The sequence below is a fragment of the Oryzias latipes genome, chromosome 1 (assembly GCF_053564925.1).
Source record: "Oryzias latipes strain Hd-rR chromosome 1, Olatipes_Hd-rR_3.1".
NCBI classification, from domain to species: Eukaryota; Metazoa; Chordata; class Actinopteri; order Beloniformes; family Adrianichthyidae; genus Oryzias; species Oryzias latipes.
Genome location: NC_136237.1, coordinates 16,474,223 through 16,496,279, shown reverse-complemented (window position 1 = coordinate 16,496,279; position 22,057 = coordinate 16,474,223). Strand labels below are relative to the sequence as shown.

The 22,057-nt window shown below is 40.8% G+C and overlaps 2 protein-coding genes across 4 annotated transcripts; one reads left to right on the top strand and one right to left on the bottom strand.

Annotated features, from left to right (window-relative positions):
* Positions 1–8,219: 8,219 nt before the first annotated feature.
* rps19bp1 (ribosomal protein S19 binding protein 1) lies at positions 8,220–13,803 on the bottom strand. 2 transcript variants are annotated; one of them, XM_004066070.5, is made up of 4 exons: positions 13,619–13,803; positions 12,272–12,445; positions 11,205–11,302; positions 8,220–8,905 (listed from the first exon to the last, which is right to left on the bottom strand). In XM_004066070.5, the coding sequence occupies exons 1-4, from the start codon at positions 13,671–13,673 to the stop codon at positions 8,756–8,758; spliced, it is 477 nt and encodes a 158-aa protein (XP_004066118.1). In that variant the 5' UTR covers positions 13,674–13,803; the 3' UTR covers positions 8,220–8,755. The 2 variants fall into 2 exon arrangements, with proteins under 2 accessions (XP_004066118.1, XP_011476657.1); XM_011478355.4 differs by having other exon boundaries at positions 12,272–12,442; positions 13,619–13,801.
* Positions 13,804–16,779: 2,976 nt separating this feature from the next.
* Positions 16,780–20,610, top strand: LOC101173123 (3-mercaptopyruvate sulfurtransferase). Of its 2 annotated transcripts, none has more exons than XM_078944070.1 (3): positions 16,780–17,174; positions 17,288–17,566; positions 18,239–18,388. In XM_078944070.1, the coding sequence occupies exons 1-3, from the start codon at positions 16,874–16,876 to the stop codon at positions 18,268–18,270; spliced, it is 612 nt and encodes a 203-aa protein (XP_078800196.1). In that variant the 5' UTR covers positions 16,780–16,873; the 3' UTR covers positions 18,271–18,388. The 2 variants fall into 2 exon arrangements, with proteins under 2 accessions (XP_078800196.1, XP_004066119.1); XM_004066071.5 differs by lacking the exon at positions 18,239–18,388 and adding an exon at positions 19,730–20,610 and having other exon boundaries at positions 16,783–17,174.
* Positions 20,611–22,057: the final 1,447 nt, after the last annotated feature.

Below are 22,057 nucleotides of genomic sequence, written 5' to 3'. Positions count from 1 at the left end.
GGCCTGGAGTTGCTTACCTCTGATCATTTTACATGTCCTTATGGTCACAAAATTTTCTATCTTGAGTAGGTTATTATCCTTACTACAGGCCTGTTTAAATATTGGTTCAAAAGTGACCAGTGCTATGTGGTTTGAAGGCAGTCAAAGGTGGGTGCATAAACAGCCTAAACCCGGTCATGGAATATTAATTCTTTTGAACAACAACTCAAAGAAAGTCTGGTTTTCATAACAGTACTTTTCATTTTAGTCAATTTTTCATTATTTTTGTGACCAGAGTGGTTGTGGTGCAGAGGTAGAGCAGTTGACCTCTGATCAGATAATCGTAGGTTTGGTTGTGTCGAACTGTCCGTGGGCACGACACTGAACCCATATTGCTTGTGGTAGTTAAAAGTTGGCGCCAGTATTCAGAATCTGAACCGCCATCAGTGTGTTAGTGGGACTGTGACTGTGCTTTGTGTCTTTTAAAAAGGTAGTGAAGCGTACACACCATGTACGACTGTATGTTTTTCTTGTCAGAGAAGTGCCAACAATTTTGTCTTTAAATAGGAATGAATGCTAAAGAATGGGAAAAGTGAGTTAAATAAGCCCGTTAAAGGAATAGTACGTAGGTTTAGAGTTAATGAATCATGTTTAAAGAAATTTTTTTTCAAATGAAACTTTCTAAATCCTGAGTTAAACCTGAATATAAGACCATCAATTAAAGATTATGGTAACATAATTGATGATAATAAATAGGGTTCTACTTCTAAAGCTAAAGTTAAGTTAAAATTACAGTCCAACTTTATTTCAATAGAAACCAGGGGCGGAGCTACAGGGAATGAGAGTGGGGCTGAGATATTTGCCCCCAATTTCAGTGTCAATATTGACAAAAATGAACAAATCATTTATTTAAGCTTCTTCAAGGATTACAAAAATAACAAAAGCAATATTTAAAAAAAAAAATCTGAGTCCCTTAAACGACTTGTTCTGTCCTTGTATTGTGTATGTCGGCACATCTGGGCCACCAGCATCCTGGCGTTAGCCAGAATCTGCTATGGCAAGAGGAAATCCTTGTTTTTAAAAATCTATTATTATTAAATAAGAAATAATACTAGTTTTAGATAGTGAACCGCCACCTTAACGTGGTGGGGGAGTTTGAGAGCTCGGGTGATCCCAGGAGCTAAGCTGTCTGGGGCTAAAGCCCCTGGTAGGGTCTCCCATGGCAGACAGGTCCTGGGTGACGAGCCAGACAAAGAGCGGTTCAGAAACCCCTGATGAAAAGAAACAACGAGGACCCGATTACGTCGCCCGGATTGGCGTCACCGGGGCCCCACCCTGGAGCCAGGCCCAGGGTCGGGGCTCGCAGGCGAGCGCCTGGTGGCCGGGGCTCTTCCCACGGGCCCCGGTCGGGCACAGCCCGAAGGAGCGACGTGGGACCACTCTCCCATGGGCCCACCACCCGTAGGAGACCTCAAAAGGGGCCGGTGCAATGTGGTTTGGGTGGCAGTCGAGGGCGGGTGCCTCGGCGGCCCAAACCCCGATCATGGAACCTGGCTTTTGGGACATGGAATGTCACCTCTCTGGGAGGGAAGGAGCCTGAGCTGGTGCGAGAGGTTGAGAGATACCGTCTAGATATAGTCGGGCTCACCTCCACACATAGCCTGGGCTCTGAAACTCAGTCCTTAGAGAGGGGTTGGACTCTCTACCACTCTGGAGTTGCCCAAGGTGAGAGGCGGCGGGCTGGCGTAGGCTTACTCGTGAGCCCCCAGCTCAGCCGCCAAGTGTTGGAGTTCACCCCGGTGGACGAGAGGGTCATGTCCCTCCGCCTCCGGGTGGGGGACAGGTCTCTAACTGTGGTTTCGGCTTACGGGCCGAACAGCAGTTCGGAGTACCAGGCCTTCTTGGTGTCTCTCGAAGGGGTACTGGAAAGTGCCCCAACGGGGGACTCCATTGTCTTCCTGGGGGACTTCAATGCCCACGTGGGCAATGACAGTGGCACCTGGAGGGGTGTGATTGGTAGGAACGCCCCCCCTGATCTGAACCCGAGTGGTGTTTTGTTATTGGACTTCTGTGCTCGTCATAGTTTGTCCATAACGAACACCATGTTCGAGCACAAGGGTGTCCATCAGTACACCTGGCATCAGGACGCCCTAGGCAGGAGGTCGATGATCGACTTTGTAGTTGTTTCAGGTGACCTTCGGCCCTGTGTCTTGGACACTCGGGTGAAGAGAGGGGCGGAGCTGTCCACCGATCACTACCTGGTGGTGAGTTGGATTCGCTGGCGGGGAAAGAGGCCGGAAAGACTTGGAAGACCCAAACGTACTGTGAGGGTCTGCTGGGAACGTCTGGCTGAGCCCTCCGTCAGGGAAGTCTTTAACTCCCACATCCGGGAGAACTTCAAACAGGTACCGGGGGAGGTTGGGGACATTGAGTCCGAGTGGACCATGTTTTCCACCTCCATTGTCTCTGCTGCTGCTCGGAGTTGTGGTCGCAAGGTCTCTGGTGCCTGTCGCGGCGGTAACCCCAGAACCCGGTGGTGGACACCGGAAGTAAGGGATGCCGTCAAGCTGAAGAAGGAGTCCTACCAGGCCTGGCTGGCCTGCGGGACTCCAGAGGCAGCTGACAGGTACCGGCAGTCTAAGCGAGCTGCGGCCCGGACTGTTGCGGAGGCGAAAACTCGGTCCTGGGAGGAGTTCGGTGAGGCCATGGAGAAGGACTATCGGTTGGCCTCGAAGAAATTCTGGCAAACCATCCGGCGACTCAGGAGGGGAAAGCAGTTCTCCACAGGCACCGTTTTCAGTGCAGGTGGGGAGCTGTTGACTTCGACTGGGGACATTGTCGGGCGGTGGAAGGAGTACTTCGAGGATCTCCTCAATCCCACTGACACGCCTTCTTTTGAAGAAGTGGAGAGTGAGGATTTTGGGGTGGGGCTGTCCATTACCCGGGCTGAAGTCACTGAGGTAGTCAACGAGCTCCTCGGTGGCAAGGCCCCGGGGGTGGATGAAGTCCGCCCTGAGCACCTCAAGTCTCTGGATGCTGTGGGAGTGTCTTGGCTGACACGTCTCTGCAGCATCGCGTGGCGGTTGGGAACCGTACCACTGGACTGGCAGACAGGGGTGGTGGTTCCCCTCTTTAAGAAGGGGGACCGGAGGGTGTGTTCCAACCATAGGGGAATTACACTCCTCAGCCTCCCTGGGAAAGTCTATGCCAGGGTACTGGAGAGGAGAGTCCGTCCGATAGTCGAACCTCGGATTCAGGAACAACAGTGCGGTTTCCGTCCTGGTCGTGGAACAGTGGACCAGCTCTACACCCTATCTAGGGTGCTGGAGGGTTTGTGGGAGTGCGCTCATCCAGTCCATATGTGTTTTGTGGATTTGGAGAAGGCGTTCGACCGCGTCCCCCGTGGCATCCTGTGGGGGGTGCTCTGGGAGTATGGGGTCCGGGGAGCCTTACTGAGGGCTGTCCGGTCTCTGTATGACCGGAGTAGGAGCTTGGTCCGCATAGCCGGCAGTAAGTCAGACCTGTTCCCGGTCCACGTTGGACTCCGGCAGGGCTGCCCTCTATCACCGGTTCTGTTCATAGTTTTTATGGACAGAATTTCTAGGCGCAGCCAGGGGCCGGAAGGGATCTGGTTTGGGGACCACAGGATTTCCTCTCTGCTTTTTGCAGATGATGTTGTCCTGTTGGCTTCATCGAACCGGGACCTCCAGCGTGCATTGGGGCGGTTTGCGGCCGAGTGTGAAGCGGCTGGGATGAGGGTCAGCACCGCTAAATCTGAGGCCATGGTCCTTGACCGGAGAAAGGTAGTTTGCCATCTCTCGGTCGGTGGAGTGTCCCTGCCCCAGGTGGAGGAGTTTAAATACCTTGGGGTCTTGTTCACGAGTGAGGGAAGATCGGAGCGTGAGATTGACAGGCGGATCGGAGCAGCGTCCGTAGTTATGCGGTCGCTCTATCGGTCCGTCGTGGTGAAGAGAGAGCTGAGCCGAAAAGCAAAGCTCTCAATTTACCGGTCGATCTACGTTCCAGTACTCACCTATGGTCATGAGCTATGGGTCATGACCGAAAGAACAAGGTCCCGAATACAAGCGGCTGAAATGAGCTTCCTCCGCAGGGTGGCTGGGCGCTCCCTTAGAGATAGGGTGAGTAGCTCGGTCACCCGCGGAGAGCTCGGAGTAGAACCGCTTCTCCTCCACATCGAAAGGAGCCAGTTGAGGTGGCTCGGGCATCTAGTTCGGATGCCTCCTGGACGCCTCCCTGGAGAGGTGTTCCGGGCATGTCCCACTGGGCGGAGGCCCCGGGGAAGACCCAGGACACGCTGGAGAGACTACGTCTCTCGGCTGGCCTGGGAACGTCTCGGGGTCCCCCCAGAGGAGCTGGAGGAAGTGGCTGGGGTGAGGGAAGTCTGGGCATCTCTGCTCAGTCTGCTGCCCCCGCGACCCGGTCCCGGATAAGCGGAGGAAGATGGATGGATGGATGGACTAGTTTTAGAAATACTTATTTATAATCGTTTAGTTTGTGACTTCCACTCTGCTGTTCTTATATGCCACCCTTTGAAAGTTTTCTGCCCCCTCCCGTGCCCTCCATATAAAATGTTCAATGTCCGCCCCCTGTTATGAAAAGAATAATCAAAAGCATTCTCAAACAACTTGTGCTGTAAAAGAAATAAAAATTGTATTTGAAAATATTTGTCAAGTGTAGTGAAGTTCAGGTTTGATCATTAATTTATCTGAGAACCTCAGGGACCTGCCTCCTCCGGGTGCCCAGAGTCAGGACTAAACAAGGGGAATCAGCGTTTCAATCTTGTGCAGCTAAAAACTGGAACATTCTCCCTGAGGTTGTGAGACAGGCCTCTACTGTGTTAAGGTTCAAATCCAGACTCAAAACATTCCTGTTTAGCCGTGTATGTAAAGGGTTCTTATCAACACCTCTTTACATTTTCTTTTCTCTTTCCTTTCTTTTAAAGTAAATTTTATAATGATTGTATATGTTTTTAATCGTTGCACTGTATTGTGATTTTAATGCATTTTCTTGTTTTGTGAAGCACTTTGAATTACTTTTTGTAAGAATTGTGCTATACAAATAAACTTGCCTTGCCTTATGCAATGATAACTGTACGGTCCATGCTGCCATACTGTTATCTCACTAAAGTTTCTGTTCACAGCAGCAGCCTTTCAACTGACTTTTTCTTTCTTTTGTTTTCAAACAGGGGTTGTGTTTTAACATACCTGACATGTTTCGACGGATGTCTTCTGTCTTTGTCAGAGTCATCATCAGATAGTTGCGTGTGACATAGCTAAAAACAGTTAATGGTGACTGATGCAGAGTTGCCTGTCAAACTTTGAAAGGCGACTCTGCCACTTGATGTCCGTTTGCTGCAGGAGGATGTTGCTTTAGGTATAAGAGAGCAGGAAGGCCCCCTCATCTCGGTTCATGGATGTGTGGGCTCGCTTTCGGATCTCCACAGCCTTTATAATCCATCTGCGGTCCTAGCAGCAAACAAACATCAAGGGACAGAGTCACCTGTCCCTCCAAATCAGTATAGGTCATCTTTTGTTTGTTTTTATATACTTCACACGCAACTATCTGATGAAAACTCTGACAAAGACAGAAGACGTCCGTCAAAACATGTCAGGTATGTTAAAAAAACAACCCCTGTCTGATAACAAAAGAAACAAGAAGTCAGTTAACAACTACAGATACTGTGAATTGTATTGCATCAGCCTTACAAGCTTCGTTTTTCTGGTTGTTAAAATAGGCTTATGTACAGATGGCAGATAATGTGAAAACACTCCGATCATGAATTTGTCTCCATACCAGTAAACTACAAATGAAGGCCTAACTGGAAAATGCTCATTTTTTGGACCTTATAGCTTTCTTTCTCTTCCTATGAATGGCATTTATTTAATTTTTCCTTTATTTAATCCCTAAAATGACCTAAATGCCAGTAAAAGGGCCTCACCTTTGTTTTTAAAAACTGCACTGAAGATCAGCAAATATATCGCTTTCCTTTGCCGCTGCAGTCAGGGTTGCCACGTAGTCCACTTTTTATGCAAAATGCAATCTTAACCAAAAAATAACAAGAATGAAGTACTAAAAACTGCCTGAATTTTTTTTTCTTTTGTAAGTAACCATTGTATATGTGGGATAATGGCCTTCAGGGTGTGCAATATGAGAAAAATTTATTTCTCATAATGCACACTTTGTCGGCCATTATCCCTTACGTATTCCTTGTCTCTAAATGTCAAATGCAACCTTAACTTAAACCACTAAATTAAGAATTCTTCATAAAAATTGTATTTTTCCTAAGTTCCGTTCTCTGATTTACATATAGAATCAAACTTAAAACCAGCTGTGGTGCTGGAAATAAAACTGCACCCCTATATGAGGGGGTCAGCAATCTGCGAAAAGGCTTCAGTCTGCACTTCAGTCCAACAGAAATAGGTATTTGAGAGTAAAGTTAACATGGAAACGCTTGTAAAATGTTCCTTTAGGTAAAAAATAAATGACTTTTGTAAACTTTGATATTCAACGTTGTCACATCAAACACAACAGAAAGAGAAAGATTAATATATAAAAAAGCTTTTTTAAGACAAACTTGATGGTTAAATGAAAAATTCCTAAAATGTAAAATTCCCAAGTCTAATTTTAAAAATGTATGTGTTATAAATGTTTAAATGTTAAAATCTCATTCTCCCAAATATGTTATAAAACAATATTACAATTTAATCATCACTGTTTCTTGTATATTTATTTTAATTTAAGTGCATATTGCACACTAAAATAAGTAAAGGTTTTATATAAATATTGGAATTAAGTGTGATTAGTTTTATAATCCCAATTTATGATGATCATAATTGCTCTATACAGCACATCATTAAAATACTGCAATCTTCCGTAACGAGTCACTTCACTACACTGCTTTTACTTCTCAAGTGGTTGTGAAATTTTTATTTTACTTTATGAAAGTGGCAACATTACAGAGCCCGCCAGGGGCCAGCTGTTAAAAATTAAAAAAAATCTGATAAACCGTGCGCAAAAACTAATTTTTTTAACCACTGGCCCCGGAGGGCTCAGTACAACAATAAATATCCACACAGGTAAATCTGTAGAGCGGGAAAATGCTCTGAATAAAACACATTGTTTGACTGGCACTGAACACAATGGTACTCCCAAAGTAAATTTAGTGGCATTGGAGAATGACTTCTACATTTAAAATAGTTCTACCTGGTATTATTATATTTTGTAGATAGAAACTATTGTTGCACTTTATTTATTCCAAACCATTCATATACTGGTGGTCATTGCAAGGTAAATTAACGGGAAAGTAAAACAATTGAAAGGTGTTACGATTGAAATTGGAGTCTGCAGGAATAGTCAGACTACAAGACTTTGAGTGTTATGGCTTTAACTTGGCTTTTGAAGTAAAAATTAAATGTAAGAGATACCCTATAAAGATAAATAAGAAATGGACCACAACAGACAAGTAAAGCAAAAGTTTGCCGACCGTTGACTGTAAATACGAACTGGACACAGTGACCCCTCCACCCTTGAATTCCAAACAGGAAGTATCCACTGGCTTCAAGAAGCTAACATCTCATAGACCTCTACTGAGATGCAAACAGTTTTTACTCAGTCCTTATATTCATCAAAATAACCATTCTTACTCTGCTACATCTTTTTAACATCCTACTAACATTTTTCATATTTCCTCTTTATCGCAACTTCTTAAGTTATAAACTGACCAATTAGATGACTCAATAAAAGCATGTGGTGCATCTTGAATGTTTGACAGATTCTCTTGAGCCTGCTTTCAGTGGGGGACGGGGGGGGGGGGGGGGGGGGGGGGTAGACTTCCAACAAGCTCACCCTTGATTGACAATAGCAGTTGCCCTAGAAACGTTGACTCAGACTGACTCTGACAATCATAGTCGACTGGCTTCAAATGGCGGCGCCCGCATCGCGTCTGAATTGGCTTCATGGATGGATTTATGGAGTTAAGGCCTTTTCTATGCGTCACACACGGCTGTGTCCAGTTCTGTAATGACGGTCTATCTATGGTGTTGACATCATTTCTAGCACATTAAAAGCAGAGTTTAAAAACATTTCTCTGTTTCTTTTCACACAAAAATTAAAATAAAAGTTCAAACATTTGGGATTGAAGCAAAAACTTTTCTCATAAAGTTAAATAAGGTTTTTTAAATTAGCACTGCTGTCAATCATAGCAATGATGAAAAAGAGCCTTTTTGGAGACGACACAAATTAAAGTAAATTTAATAGTAAAATTACAAACCGTGTATCTTTTTACTACATTGGGTTCTGCTGTGAGACCTGCATAGCACATGAACAGCTTTGATATCAACTTGAACAGACCTGTAAAATATTATAACAGCAGCACTCGCTCATGGGAGAACAGTGATCTCTGCAGAGACTGCTGAGAAAAAGTCTAAAGAAAATACCTTTTCTCAGGGCCTTCAAAGATTCCTTTTATATTCTGTTGGCATCATTCCATAAACCATAAGATAAAAATAATCTATTCTATATCTATAATAATAATTATCTTTCTTAGAGAAAGAACTGGTGGACTTTGTAAGGCTTTAGGAAGTTTGAAAACATCCTACTGGAATATTTCATCATTTAAAGACTGAAATTGTTATTTCTTCTATTCAACCAGGCGGTTCTGCAGTCCAGTGACAGCAGAAAAACAAAGTCCCTTAATATATTTTGAAACAAAAAGTAATCAAATTGAGGTGGAATTGTTTTGTTTTGGTGTTGTGGTTTAGTCGCCCTGCTCTACAGTCTTTCCAAAGTATTCTTTCTGGAACTGCTGGAACTCCTCTTCTGTGAACAAAGATTCTGTCTCTTCGGCCTTCTTGGCAGGGTTGTCGGGGCGATTTCTGGACTGTCTCCCTGCGTTATGGTTCTGGATCTGAGAAAGACAAGTCGAAACAAAACGTTATAACAAATGCTGCAGAAAGCAGCATCACATTGATTTTAACCCCAATTCACAGCAAACCAGAAGCAGCACAGATCAGCAGGGCACGTAAAAGAATTCAGTGTAATCTGACATTTCTCATTGAGGACGTCATACACACATCAATCTGCAAAGCTGCAGCCACAGAAACACAAGACAAAGATTGCAAGTGTCCAAAAAACGTCCACTACACTTTTTATATATATTTAATATATATTAATATATTTTGTTTTGTTAACTGGTTCTGTTCAACAACTGAGCAAACAGATGAGAGCTGAAGGCCTTTTGTGTTGGACAGGTTTTACTATTAGGTTATGAATCTTCGGATAACCAGGGTTTGAATTTATATGAATCCCTTTATGTTTTTTTATTATTTTTTATTCATTTGTTAGATTTTGTGTTTTAAGTATATATACCTATTCTTTTTATTAAAGTGGAGGGAGAGGGGGAAAGTGTGTGTGTGTGTGTGTGGGTGGGGGGGGGGGGTTTAGAAGAAAGAGGGGTAGAAAGTGAGGGGATACAAGTGCCCAGTTGCTAATTTGAATAGGTGATTATTTTAAGCTGTGAAAAATTTATGCTAGATCTGCTGGAAAGACAAATTATTACATCTACATAGGGGTGTAACGATACACGTAGATGAACCGAACCGTTTTGATATAACAGTTTCGGTTCGGTTCACTTCTGTACCGTTTCGGTACGTTTTTTCTTTTTTTTCCGCATATACATTGTAACGACCCAGCTGCTTTGTCACTCGTAGCGGGGAAACAGGAGCAGAGGTGACAGTTAACGTGCTGCGTTGACTGTCCTTGCGCCATACTCCACTCACCCTCAAACAGTCTCAGAGAGAGAGTAGACAGAGAAATAGATTGCTCCATCTCCTTTCCAGCATTAAAATCCATTTATTATGAACACACATGAACAGTGCAACAACGTGAACATCACTTCTCTTCATAGCTCTCTCAGTGATGGTGAAGGATTCAACACACAATATTTTACACTTCCCATGACTCTTAGTGGCTATAGGCGGGGCTAACCCCCAGGTCGCCACTGTATTAACTTTGCGCCGAGGCGGAAGTAATGTTAGCCGTGAGTTTCCTCCGAGACACTATTAGGTGACGGACAGTAAGCATGTAAACATTTGGCTCATGCAGACGCGAGGCCAGAGATGAGGACCCCCAATCTCCTGTGTGGGAACACTTTGGCTTTGTTGTCAGCATCCATGAAGGAAAAAGACAATTGGATAAGTCGAATGCTGTGTGTTGACATTGTCACACAAAAATAGCGTATGCCACAGTAACACATCTAATCTGTTAACGAACTTAAAACGGCGTCACCGACTGTAACAATCGAGTCTACAAGAAAAAACATGTGCAAGTTAAAATGTTTTTTTTCAGGCCAGTGTTAATTATCCAAACTTTTTGGTTTCTGGCAGCTAACAGTTTTTCTTATTTTATTAAGAAGATCACCTACATAGGTCAAATTTTATTTATTGTTATGTAAAACCAATAAATGCATTTTGTAAGTAATTTTCTTTGCCTTAGTTTTTTGGACCGAAAAAATAGACGGACGGACGGACGGACAGATAAAAACTTTATTAATCTGTCCGGCAGCATAACAAAGACAGACACAGTAAATGACAATAAAATAATAGTTCATAAAATAGCAGTTCATATCAGGCAGATTTGTTAAACAGCAGAACCGAACCGAAATGAGGCTGAACCAAATTCAGATTTTAGCGTATCGTTACACCCCTACATCTAAAAGTGAAATTCTGACAATAAGATATCGGAAGATATCTGTCCATCGATACACTGTGGGTTAGGAAGAGGGATAAAGCAGACAGGGAGCAGTGTGCCAGTGTGCCGTGCACGTGGGGGTGGAGATACATGCACGCTGTCAAAGTGAACCATGTGATCGTTAGGGGAACCAGATCCTCCCCGGCGGCACCAGGAGGCATAGGCGAGCCCAGCGTCAGGACCCCCAGGTCACAGGAGAGGCGTGCTCCACCGGGTGACAGCTATTGGGGCCACCGGGCGCTTGACACCGAGACGTGGGCAAAGCCAGGACACAGAGGGCCGAGGAGCCGCCCACCACCCAGTCGGAGCCTCGTCACCGCAGGTCAGCCCCGGCTGACCTGCGGTGACTTTAAAGACACCGTCTTTAAAGACAGAGGGTCTTTAAAGACAAAAGTAACAAAAAATGGCAATAATTAAAGCGTCCATCTCTGACACTGTTACAGATTTGTTTTTCTTACCTTCAAAGTATCTGAATCTGTGGGTTTACTGATAGTTTCCATGAAGTACTTGAGATTGGCGCTCAGGTTGCTCTTTCCCTGCTTCTTCCTGAACTCTTCTGCATGCAATCACAGAGGAAGACATTTGAAACAACAACATTATTTTCTCATCACACTGTCAATAACTCCATATTCAGTTATTGAGCGGTTTCTTTCTGCAATTAATTCATTTTTAAGCCAATAGCTGAATATTGAAAAGTTTAATTAATGCAGGTTACTGAATGTTTTACTCCTTGTTTTCAAGGAAAGTAAATTCCCTGAAACATAAAATGCCCTTATGCTTAATTTTACACTATTAACTTTAAATGTCAAATAAATGTTGCTCTTTACAGTTTATTTATAAAAATGTGATTACATGCAGCATCTGCTTTTGAAAACGGTCTGGGAAAAGCTAATCATTTTAAAAGTGGCTTAAAATCCCTCAACAGAGCAAAAACAAGTACATCATAAAATACAAACAAAAGAAAGACGGAACAAGGCAAACAAGAAGAACAAGTGGATTTTTAAACTTAGATTGAAAAGTAGAAAATGAATCAATGTTCTGGATGGAAGGAAATTTGGGAGTTTCTTCAAGCTGCTGAGGCAGACGGAGGGCACAGCGAATGGAGGTGAAGGAGCAGGAGGAGGTTGAAATGAAGAGGGGATTTGAAAAAGAGTGGAGGACCACAAGACCACAAACGACTTTTAAGCATTCTTTGAGCAACTTGCAGTCAATGAAGCTGAAGTAGGATGAGGGTGATATGGTGAAAATGATTAATTCTGAACTAGTTAGGGTACTGTGGGGGGCCTTTTGAGGAAAAGGAGGCAATTCCAAAACAAAAACTAAGTAACCAGATTGTGGTCAGTGATGGATGCAGTGTGGGAACTGGGGCGATGTAAGTTCAAATCAGCAGATATTACAAAGGCAGAGTTGTGATTAATGTAAAGAAGTTTGAAATGAAGCATAATTTTATGTCAGATAAGGAATTGGTCAAATTAAATTGTGGAAAAGTTAAATTTGATCTCCTAGACACAAAAAATTAACTGACCAATAGCTGATTTGATCCTCTTGTCCTTGACTGTAGCTTTGCTCTTCCCAGGACCAAGGCGGCCCTGCAGTCTTTTAACCTGCCTGCTGACTCCCTGTCTATTGCTGCTGATCTGCTCCATCACTGCGGCCGAGCTGGGGGTCTTCTTCTTTTTCTTTATCTGGCTGTCATCTGCTAAAATGCAAGCGAGAACAGCACAAATACACACCTTTAGACACAGTGCTTGCTGGGTGACAGTATATTACAATTATATTTGAATTCTACCTTATTTGTTTATTAAATAAATGTTCTCTCTGCAGATGGTGTCATTTTTAAAAGATGTTTATTTCCTTTAACATTCCAGCATGTCAAAAAAGATGACACAAAATCTCATTTAAGGTTAGAGTCAAAAATACCCTGTTGTTACTCAAAGTTAAATATGAATTTGATTTTTACATTATTTACTATGAGGATGTATTTTGGCAGCTCTTTGACGTTTAGGGGGAAAGTGTACATCACAACTTATTATATATTTTTATTCACATAATACAGTAAATATATTGACACAAGATTAAAAAAAAGTACAGATACATTTCTTCACTTCTTAGGATTTAATGAAATTAAACACATTTGTTAATTCAGGTTTTTATTTATTGTTTTTGAACTAGAACCCTAGCAAAAGTAGTCTATTTATGTCTGAATTTATTTCCAGGTATGAAAAAAAGATGTGGTTTCTTTTCTTGTTTTATTTATTCATGTTTTTTTTTCTGCTTTATGTAGACTATAAATGAAGGTAAGTTTGGAGCAGAGGTGCTTTTTATTGCATCAAGGCATCTAGGGGTTAGGTGCACAACAAATATACTCAGTTTATACTAAAAGTCAGGCGGTATACTTGAAGTTGACTTTTTATATATCTATATATTGTTAACCTTGCGTTGGTTTACTTGGTCTACAACTACATGGTGGTAATATTTTTACTATACTCAAGTAAAATAAACTTCAAGTGTTTATTATAAGAGAAAATATATTATAAAAAAGCTACTGCAGTTTTTTGTTTTAAAAATCATACAAATAAACCTTGACACGTATTCAGTTACAGAACTTTGTATATAAGACAAATAATATTACATGATTTGTTTTGCTTTATTATTTGAATCAAAATGAAGTTAAGAAGGAATGCTAAAAGGTGGACTAGCATAAAACAAAGTGAAAATAATTTTGCCAACTTTCTACCTACTAATATAGATTTTTTAATACATTTAATCTGTATTACATTTAGCAAATTTAATTAATTAGTGCAGCTGAGTGCTTGTGCTAATGTGGTTTGCTAGCTCAACTAAAATTCTATAGCAAAAAGTCAAACCGGACCTTTGATGTCATCACTCAGCAGCTCCAGTCCTCTTCTGACCAACGACACTGACATTGCACAACAACAAAAAATCACGTTCTTAACAAATCTGCAGTATATAAATGTAATATTCTGCCTCTAACACGTGAGTAGATCAACATCCGGTCTTTGTGTGCACTGCCGGAATGAGTCCTCCGAAAACCAGACAGTGTTGCATATAGTGCCTACCAAACTACTACTAGAATAATAAACTAACAATAAAATAAAATTAAAAAATTTAATGTGAAGTTTTTTAAAAAATAAAACAAAAGAAAAACAAGTGAAGTGAAGTGTTTTATTTTTAAAACAATTCATAAATAAAAAATAAAATAATGAGTAGTACAGGGGGGTATTCCAGGAAGCAGATTATGCTAGCTCCCACGGTAAGTTTGAGGCTAAGGTCCTTTAAAATTCTCCATAAAATTTACCCTGCCAAACATTATATGATAAAATTTAAAAAAGATATTAATACTGATTGTAGTTTCTGTGGAGATCACCCAGAAACAGTAACTCATCTTTTCTGGCACTGTTTGTCCACACAGAGATTTTGGAAGGAGTTCAGTAGATTCATCATTATTCATGTCTTCAAAGATTTCTCCTTGAAATGGGAAAATGTATTACTTTGTTTTTTCAGGACCCCCAAAAAACAAATAGTATTTTTAATAATTAATTTATTAATTCTTCTGGCAAAATTCTACATACATAAATGTAAATTTACTAATAAAACACCTTACTTCCCACAATTCATTAAAGATGTAACTTTTTACATTAAATCAATATCCTTTTCCTCCAACAAAAAAGCTCTCAGAACTATTGAAATTTGTAACTCTCTGCAAATATTTAATGAATCGACTCCCCTGGCTGTTTAACATTGTTTGTGTTGTATATTGATTGTATGTTGTATACTGCATTGATTGTTCTTCATGTTGTATACTTGCATTTGTTCAATAAAGTTATAAAAAAAAAGTTTGAGGCTAAGGAAGTTGATAACCTCAGTTTTCGGTTCCAGAAATGGAGGTATGTTTCAGGGTAGGTCAAGTTACCATGGCAACTCATGCTCTGAACATAACCTGGTCCGGAGCAGGTTTAGTTGAAGCTTAGTTTGTTTACAGAGAGGTGAAGCAGCATGGCGTGTCCATTTGAAGAGGATTTAGTGGATGAAGAAGCTCAGATAATACTTTTTCCAACATGAAAGGATGATAAGACCATGTATGGATGTTGGAAAAAAAAACTTTTTTACTTTGATCTAACTTAATTATTTGCTTCAGTTAAGATAAATCATTTTTTTAGGTCACCTTAAAAATAACACGTAGTTTTTAGACAGTTATTTTGCTTTCATTCAAATTAATTCAATTAAGTAGGTGTAACTTTGGTGCTGCAGTTAGATAGGCACCGCAAGGGATTCTGGGATATAATTCCCTTTGCCTGTCTGGACGGATTTGGGTTTAAGTGTGGGTTTTTGACATAATGTGTTTAGTTGTTTAGCTATTTTACTGTGCTTTGCCATGTTTTGCCGAGTTATTTTGTCCTACTATAATTATGTCTCTGCACCATGAGTTAGAGTGAAGGAGAGGATGATGAGTTTATGTACCACCCCTACAATACATTGTAATGACACTGTTAGAATATTCTTTAATGAATTTTTGCACTCCGTTCATTTTTTCCCATCCTTTTTATTGTTATAAAAATGAGCATATCTGCCGGCTCAAACTTAGACATATGACAGTTCAAGAAATATAATTAATTAAGATGGAAAAAAGATTAATGGAGTAATGTGACATTTAGTTAGATTAATACATAATGATGATGCAGCCGTATTACTTTTTTGATGGATTTATAATCTTTATCCGCCGTCATTAAAATCTCAGACTCCGTCTCACTTCCGTCTCAAGTGTCCCGCTTTCTTTTTTTCCCACACGTTTCCATGGTGACTCGGGAATTCGGCGATCCATTGAGAATGTCTTTATGTACTTGCTGTGCACGAGCATTAACCCAGGGTTACCAAGTCGAGCGTAATTACGGCAACTCATATCCGGTCTTTTGGAACCGACATACCCCGAGTAAGTAAGTTCAGGCGGATTTCAGCCAGAGTTCAGGCTTAAAGTCAGGCTAGTTTAAACATGCTTCCTGGAATACCCCCCAGGAGCACAGATAAACCAGAGACGATGTTTACGCCCAAGTACATCATGGGCACGGACAAGCCAAATCTGGAATCTTTTCTTTTTTTTTTTTTGGCCAACTGGAATCCGAAATCAACAAGAATCTGTTGCGTGTAAGACGAAGAAATGCAAAAAAGAAATGCAAAAGTTCAATATCATCTTCTGCATTAAACTAGCCTTGCATTTTATATTTTATATCTATTGCATGCAACTACATCATGGTATACTCTTATTATTTTTCTCTTAGTGTAAAATTTTGCTGGCAGCTTTTTAAAAACAGCCGACTTGTTCATTGGTAAATCCTTTATCAAGGATCTAAAAAATTCAACAAAATATGTCTGCAGCGGGAGACTTCAGATGTGGTAAGAAAAACGAAAGAAGTACTAGTTCTCAAAACTACAGAAATAATGTCACATTTTAAAAAAAGTATATTAAAAACAAAATAATCTCAGTAAACATGTTCTGTAGCAGACTTGTTCATGCCAAAACCCACGGAGAAACAACAGATGAACTGACAATGATGAACTAAAAACAAGAGACATAAAGGCCGAGGACAATTAATAGAAATGAATACAGCGGTCGAGGATTATTTTTAATTATGCTACAGAATCGCTTCCATAACTGACAGGAGGACAACTCAAAAATAAACATAACCAAAAATATCACTGAAAAACTTAACATTGTCTATTATTTATCTCCATTTTGGGTTATTTAACACAATGTTACTTCAGTTCGTCAAATAAACGTATAACAAGAACATTATTTTAATTTGCTCAATTTCGTAATGCCTTAGTTTCCATAACATACTTCCAAGTTACATTTATATGAGCTCATTACGAATAAACTTTTTAATCATATGGTAATTATTGCTGATAAAACAACATTTTTCAACAAGAGGCTGAAACTTACATGAATAAGTAACCCACCGCCATCACATACACACACACACACACACGCACACACCACCCCGTGTCTTTTGACCCCTGTGGACAACAGCCGCCTCTGACACAGACAGCAGATAAGGCCGATGCAGTTTAAGTAAACCTTGTAAACTCTTTTGCCTTCCCGGGACTCACCATGGCGCGACAAGCTGGAGCACTGGTGACTTCCAAGTGGCTTGCTGATGCCTACAAGACGCAAAGGAAAATGCGGGTCTTGGACACTTCTTGGTACTTGCCCAAACTGAAGCGAAACCCCAAAACTGAGTTCAAGAGGAGACACATACCGGGGGCAGCTTTTTTTGACATAGACCAGTGCTGCGACAAAAGTTCTCCTCTGGATCACATGCTGCCCTCAGAGGAACTTTTTGGAGACTATGTCGGGAGGTTGGGTGTAGACAACAACACGCATGTCGTGCTGTATGACTGCAGCGAGTTCGGTATGTATGGCAAGGTGTCATAAATGACCAGGAAAAACGCAAATGACGGCGTGATATCCAATCCATCAAAAACGCTTTTTTTACGCACGTAATTTACGCACGTCTTCTGTTAGGTGCGTTCTCGGCCCCTCGTGTGTGGTGGATGTTTCGGGTGTTTGGCCACGACCCCGTGTCTCTGCTGGACGGAGGTTTTAAAAACTGGGAACTGGAGGGTCGACCTGTCACAGAGCAGTATATCAAGCCTTCTTCTGCAGAGTTTTGCGCCTCTCTCAACCGCGCATGGGTGAAGACCTATGAAGACATCCTGGACAACTTGCACACCAAGAAGTTCCAGTTGGTGGATGCCAGACCTGCAGGCAGGTTCAGAGGTCTGGACCCTGAACCAAAACGCAGTAAGTGGTTTTCTGTACAGCAACTGATAACTTCTACAAAAAACTAAAGTTTCATTTACTTGGAACTTCTGACACATACCGGAGGATGAGTCATATCTTTAAATGACTCAACTAGTTGTACTAAACTGAGAAGACCTCAAGTCCTGATAACTTACTGATTCCTGTGAACCTCATTGATGTCATAAACCACTTGAGGAGAAAAGAGTCACTGGAGCCAAAGAAGATGTTTGATAAACGACTTTAAGGCTAAACAAAATAGTCGGATTAGTTCATACCCAAATTTTAAATAGAAAAAAATATGCTTTTATATCAAATATTACTCCACACGGTACAATAAGATAATATAGTGATAATCTGCAGACATAAATTTACACAACACACCACCAACTTAAGAAGGATTATTGCAAAACAGTAGGAAAAATTGTACATTTTAGTCTTTTCTAGCCTTTATAGTAATTTCCACGGTCTAATTATGATAAGTACATTTAAAAAATAATAAATATTATTGTTGTTTTTCTAAAATTCCTCTTCTTTTTTCTAAAAAAACCCCTCAAGATTAACTTATGATTAAAAATTATAACGTATTTATTTCTATAAAATAAAATAAAAAGTAAGACAACCCAAGCTTTTACACAAGATCTTTCTTCTTTCTCTTTCGGCTTTTCCCATCAGGAGTTGCCACAGTGAAACAACCACTCTTTTGAGGATGAATCGCATGGTTAACTTGGCAATGTTTTATGCCGGATGCCCTTCCTGATGCAACCTTCTCAATTTATCTGGGCTTGGGACCGGCACAGAAGCAGAGAAGGGAATAGGGAGCAGCCCGGATTCAAACCCTGGTTTCACGGACGGAAGGTGCCGCAATCTAGGACGAGCTAAACTGGCTCCCCTCCAAGCTTTTACACAAGATAATTTTAGTTTAATAAAAAAATATGTATTGAAAAAAGTTTTTTCAAATGAAATCTAGAAAAAAGGCCACTTGTTTTACTATATTTAGAAATCATAACTGTCTCTCAAATGAAGTTTTTCATCACAAACAAACATATGTGAAGAGGAAAAAACAGAAGCAAAAACTGAGCGGTAGGACTCCACAATGTTTGCTTTTTGAGTTTGCTCTGGACAAACATTCAGATAGTTTGCTAAAAGGTTCACTGGGCAACAAAGGCGTGCTGGGAGAACGAGCTGTGATTTTTATCTGCAGCCTGCTGGAGTTAATCAAGCACCTAGTGATCTGGAGTTAAGATTTTTTTTTCTCTAAAATGTGTTCACTTGATCAGGTCCTGGTAAGAAGTCTTTATCGTGTGTCTTGCCACAGTCAACATTCAATGCTTACTTTCTCATGCACGCACAAAGTATAATAGACTTCCCTCACCTGTGATTTTTCCCCATGCTGTTCAGATTCAAATATCTATTATTATTAATGTAGATTTTTTTTGTCCAGAACTTATATTTTAAGAAAGTTAAGAAACTGACTTTAAAGGAAAAGCTGAAAAAAGTATATAAGGCTTAGTAATTATAAAAACTCTTTTTTGTTTTTTTGTTTTGACCGATGATGCAAATACAATTTACCAGATTTAAACATTTTCTGAAGTATGGAGTTTGGAAAGAAGTTTTGATTGTCCTATTATCATCATAGCATCCAGACTTACTGTTATTTATTTATTTATTTTTCTTTTAAAGTTGGAGTGGTAAAATTGTCTCCCATTTAGCTACTTTCCAGTTTGATTGCTAGTTATGGTCTCTTCTGCCTTGAATTAAAGAATTATGTCAGTACTGAAATGTCTATACAATACTTTTTGATTGCACGAAATACCAGGGAATAGTAAAAAGCACTCGCTAATTCTTCTTCAGCATATTTTCAAATTTGTTTACTCTGTCCAAAATAACATGCAAAACATATTCTTTCCTCTTTTTACTTTTTGTGATTTTTTAAAAATGGTATAGAGTAAGTGCATCCGTTCCAGAATAACCTTTTTGTTTCACTTCTGTATTTCGTCAAGTAACATCACAACAAGATTCTGCTCTTAAGAAAACTTTTCTTTTCTGTGAAGCTAATGTCTAATATAAATGTGTAGATTTTGGTTGGTATGCATTGAGAAAACTGTAAGGTGATAAAAAAATGTATGAAGATCTAACAGCATGTTTTCTGTTTGTGACTGACAGACACAGAGCCAGGCCACATCCCAGGCTCCATTAGCCTTCCATTCCACTTGTTCCTGGCGCCTTCGGGTCACTTCCTTCCCAAGCAGCAACTCGACGATCTCTTCGCTGGTGCTGGCGTTGATCTCACTCGCCCCATTTGTGTTTTGTGCAGTTCTGCTGTGACTACGGGGCACGTGGCACTTGCAGCTCATGAGATTGGACATCCAGGTGTGTGGGTGTACGACGGGGGTTGGTCAGAGTGGTACACTCGCGCAGTTCCTGAAAATGTCATATCTGAAGGCAGGGGGAAGCACTTGTTATTGTTTTAGGACAGAAGACTTAAATTCAAACTGGACCAGGATAGAACAGGATCATGGGAGTCCATTTGAGGCTCTCTGAGGTGTAACCCTTGTGCCATCCTAGACACTTTAACATTGGGAGTTGGGTCATCTAGACCCACTAGACAGTCCGCTGAACCTTTTTTCTTCAATGATTTGTGAACCTCACTGGTGTCCATGGATTACATGAAATCTTTCCACCTTTGTCATGGTAGGGAGAACACGTCAATGCAAGGGTGGGGTCATCTAAGATAGCACAAGGGTTTTTAATGCTATGAAATGGTGGGTTAAGCTTCAAGACCTACTCTGATGAAAATAGTGTTTTTGGTCTTAAGATGTTCTTTGGGCATTTATCTGATGATGGAAGACATATATTAAAATGTCCTTAGGGATTATTAAATACTTATTCTATTCTATTCTATTCTATTCTATACTATTCTATTCTATTCTATTCTATTCTATTCTATTCTATTCTATTCTATTCTATTCTATTCTATTCTATTCTATTCTATTCTATTCTATTCTATTCTATTCTATTCTTTATAAAGAAAATGAAGCGCAAAATTACCTTTCTGTGTATTTCTTTATACAAATCACAGTGAATCAGGAGCAGACCAAAAAAAAAGTGCAGTTTGAAAAAGATTGGAATTGTGATGTAGAAAATACCGTTCATAAGGCGCACTTAAAAGTTTTTAATTTTCTCCAAATTGTACAGTGGGCCCTATGGTGCAGTGGGCCTAATGTGTTGTTGTGTGGCTTTGGGAAAGAGGACGTAGGAGAAGACAGCATGAAAACGGTAAGGAGGGAAGTCTGCGCGTGAAAGAAGACACCCCCCCGAATAGTACAAAAGTGCAGGTATGTGCACAATGCAGAACAACATAGTTTAAGAAACCCTGAAAATGCCACCTGGAAAGAGACACGCTCATGAAACACAGTTTAAACTACAAGCTATCAGCTACGCGGAGGAACATGGGAATCGAGCAGCTGCCAGAGAATTCAAGATTAATGAATCCATGGTTCGCAAATGAATGAGGCTGGAAAAGGAACTCAAGAAGTCAAGAAGATGCAGCTGAGTTTCTGTGGAAATAAGGCAAGGTGGCCCGAGTTGGAAGACCGACTCGAGCGACCGATCTCACAGCCGCTGTGAGAAAACAAGTGAAGCAAAGGAACTTGGAGCTTGCTGTCATTCCAGGAGGCTTGATGAAGGAACTCCAACTGCTGGACATCAGTGTGAACAGGGCATTCAAAGTAAGGTTGTGAATGTCAAGGGAGCAGTGGATGACAGATGGTGAACACAGTTTTACTAAGACTGGGAAGCAGCGCCTGGCGAGTTACACCACAATTAGTGAATGGATTGTAGATGTTTGGGCTAATGTGTCTGCTTGCACTGTTCTTCAAGCTTTTGCAAAAGCCGGCATCATTCATGAGGAGCCGCACGGCAACGAGACGGACTCTGACAATGATGAAAGGGGAACCTGGTGTGTTTGATAGAAACTTAGCCCAGCTGTTCATTTTAGAGACAGAAGATGAGGACTTTGATGTATTTTTGGATGCTAATTGATGACTGAAAGAATAAAAAAGAAATCACAACCAACTCGGTTTTGCCCCTGCTGCCTTTTTTAAAACACACACTAGCATGCATGTTTTACCGCTAAGTTTTTAACGTGCCCGCGCCTTAAAACCTGGTGTGCTTTTTGTATGTGTTAGATACAGAAAAGCACCTATAACTGAAACTGCACCCTGTAATCCAGTGCGCCCTGTGGTCGTGAAAATACGGTACGCTGGACAGGCCAGAAGCTCCCTGCTCCGAGCTCTCAGCAACAGGGAGGTATTTTAACTTCTAATAAACTACTGACGCTTTGCGAAAACTATGTCCTAAGAAACTGTACAGGTTTTTTGATTTGGGCTAAAAACGACACAATCATATTTAAAAGACTACTGGGAACACTTTGAAAATAGATCAAAAAATCATCGGACAGAGACTTTAAGAAACCAGTTTTTGGTGACCTGC

Bases quoted from the DNA above. Each gene is read 5' to 3' on its own strand.
- rps19bp1 (XM_004066070.5), bottom strand. From the start codon at position 13,673: ATGTCAGTGTCGTTGGTCAGAAGAGGACTGGAGCTGCTGAGTGATGAC. The intron at 12,446-13,618 runs GTCCGGTTTGAC...CTTGCATTTTAG, and splicing joins GCTGAGTGATGACATCAAAG to CAGATGACAGCCAGATAAAG. The intron at 11,303-12,271 runs GTCAGTTAATTT...GATTGCATGCAG, and splicing joins GAGGATCAAATCAGCTATTG to AAGAGTTCAGGAAGAAGCAG.
- LOC101173123 (XM_004066071.5), top strand. From the start codon at position 16,874: ATGGCGCGACAAGCTGGAGCACTGGTGACTTCCAAGTGGCTTGCTGAT. The intron at 17,175-17,287 runs GTATGTATGGCA...GTCTTCTGTTAG, and splicing joins GTATGACTGCAGCGAGTTCG to GTGCGTTCTCGGCCCCTCGT. The intron at 17,567-19,729 runs GTAAGTGGTTTT...TGTGACTGACAG, and splicing joins GGACCCTGAACCAAAACGCA to ACACAGAGCCAGGCCACATC.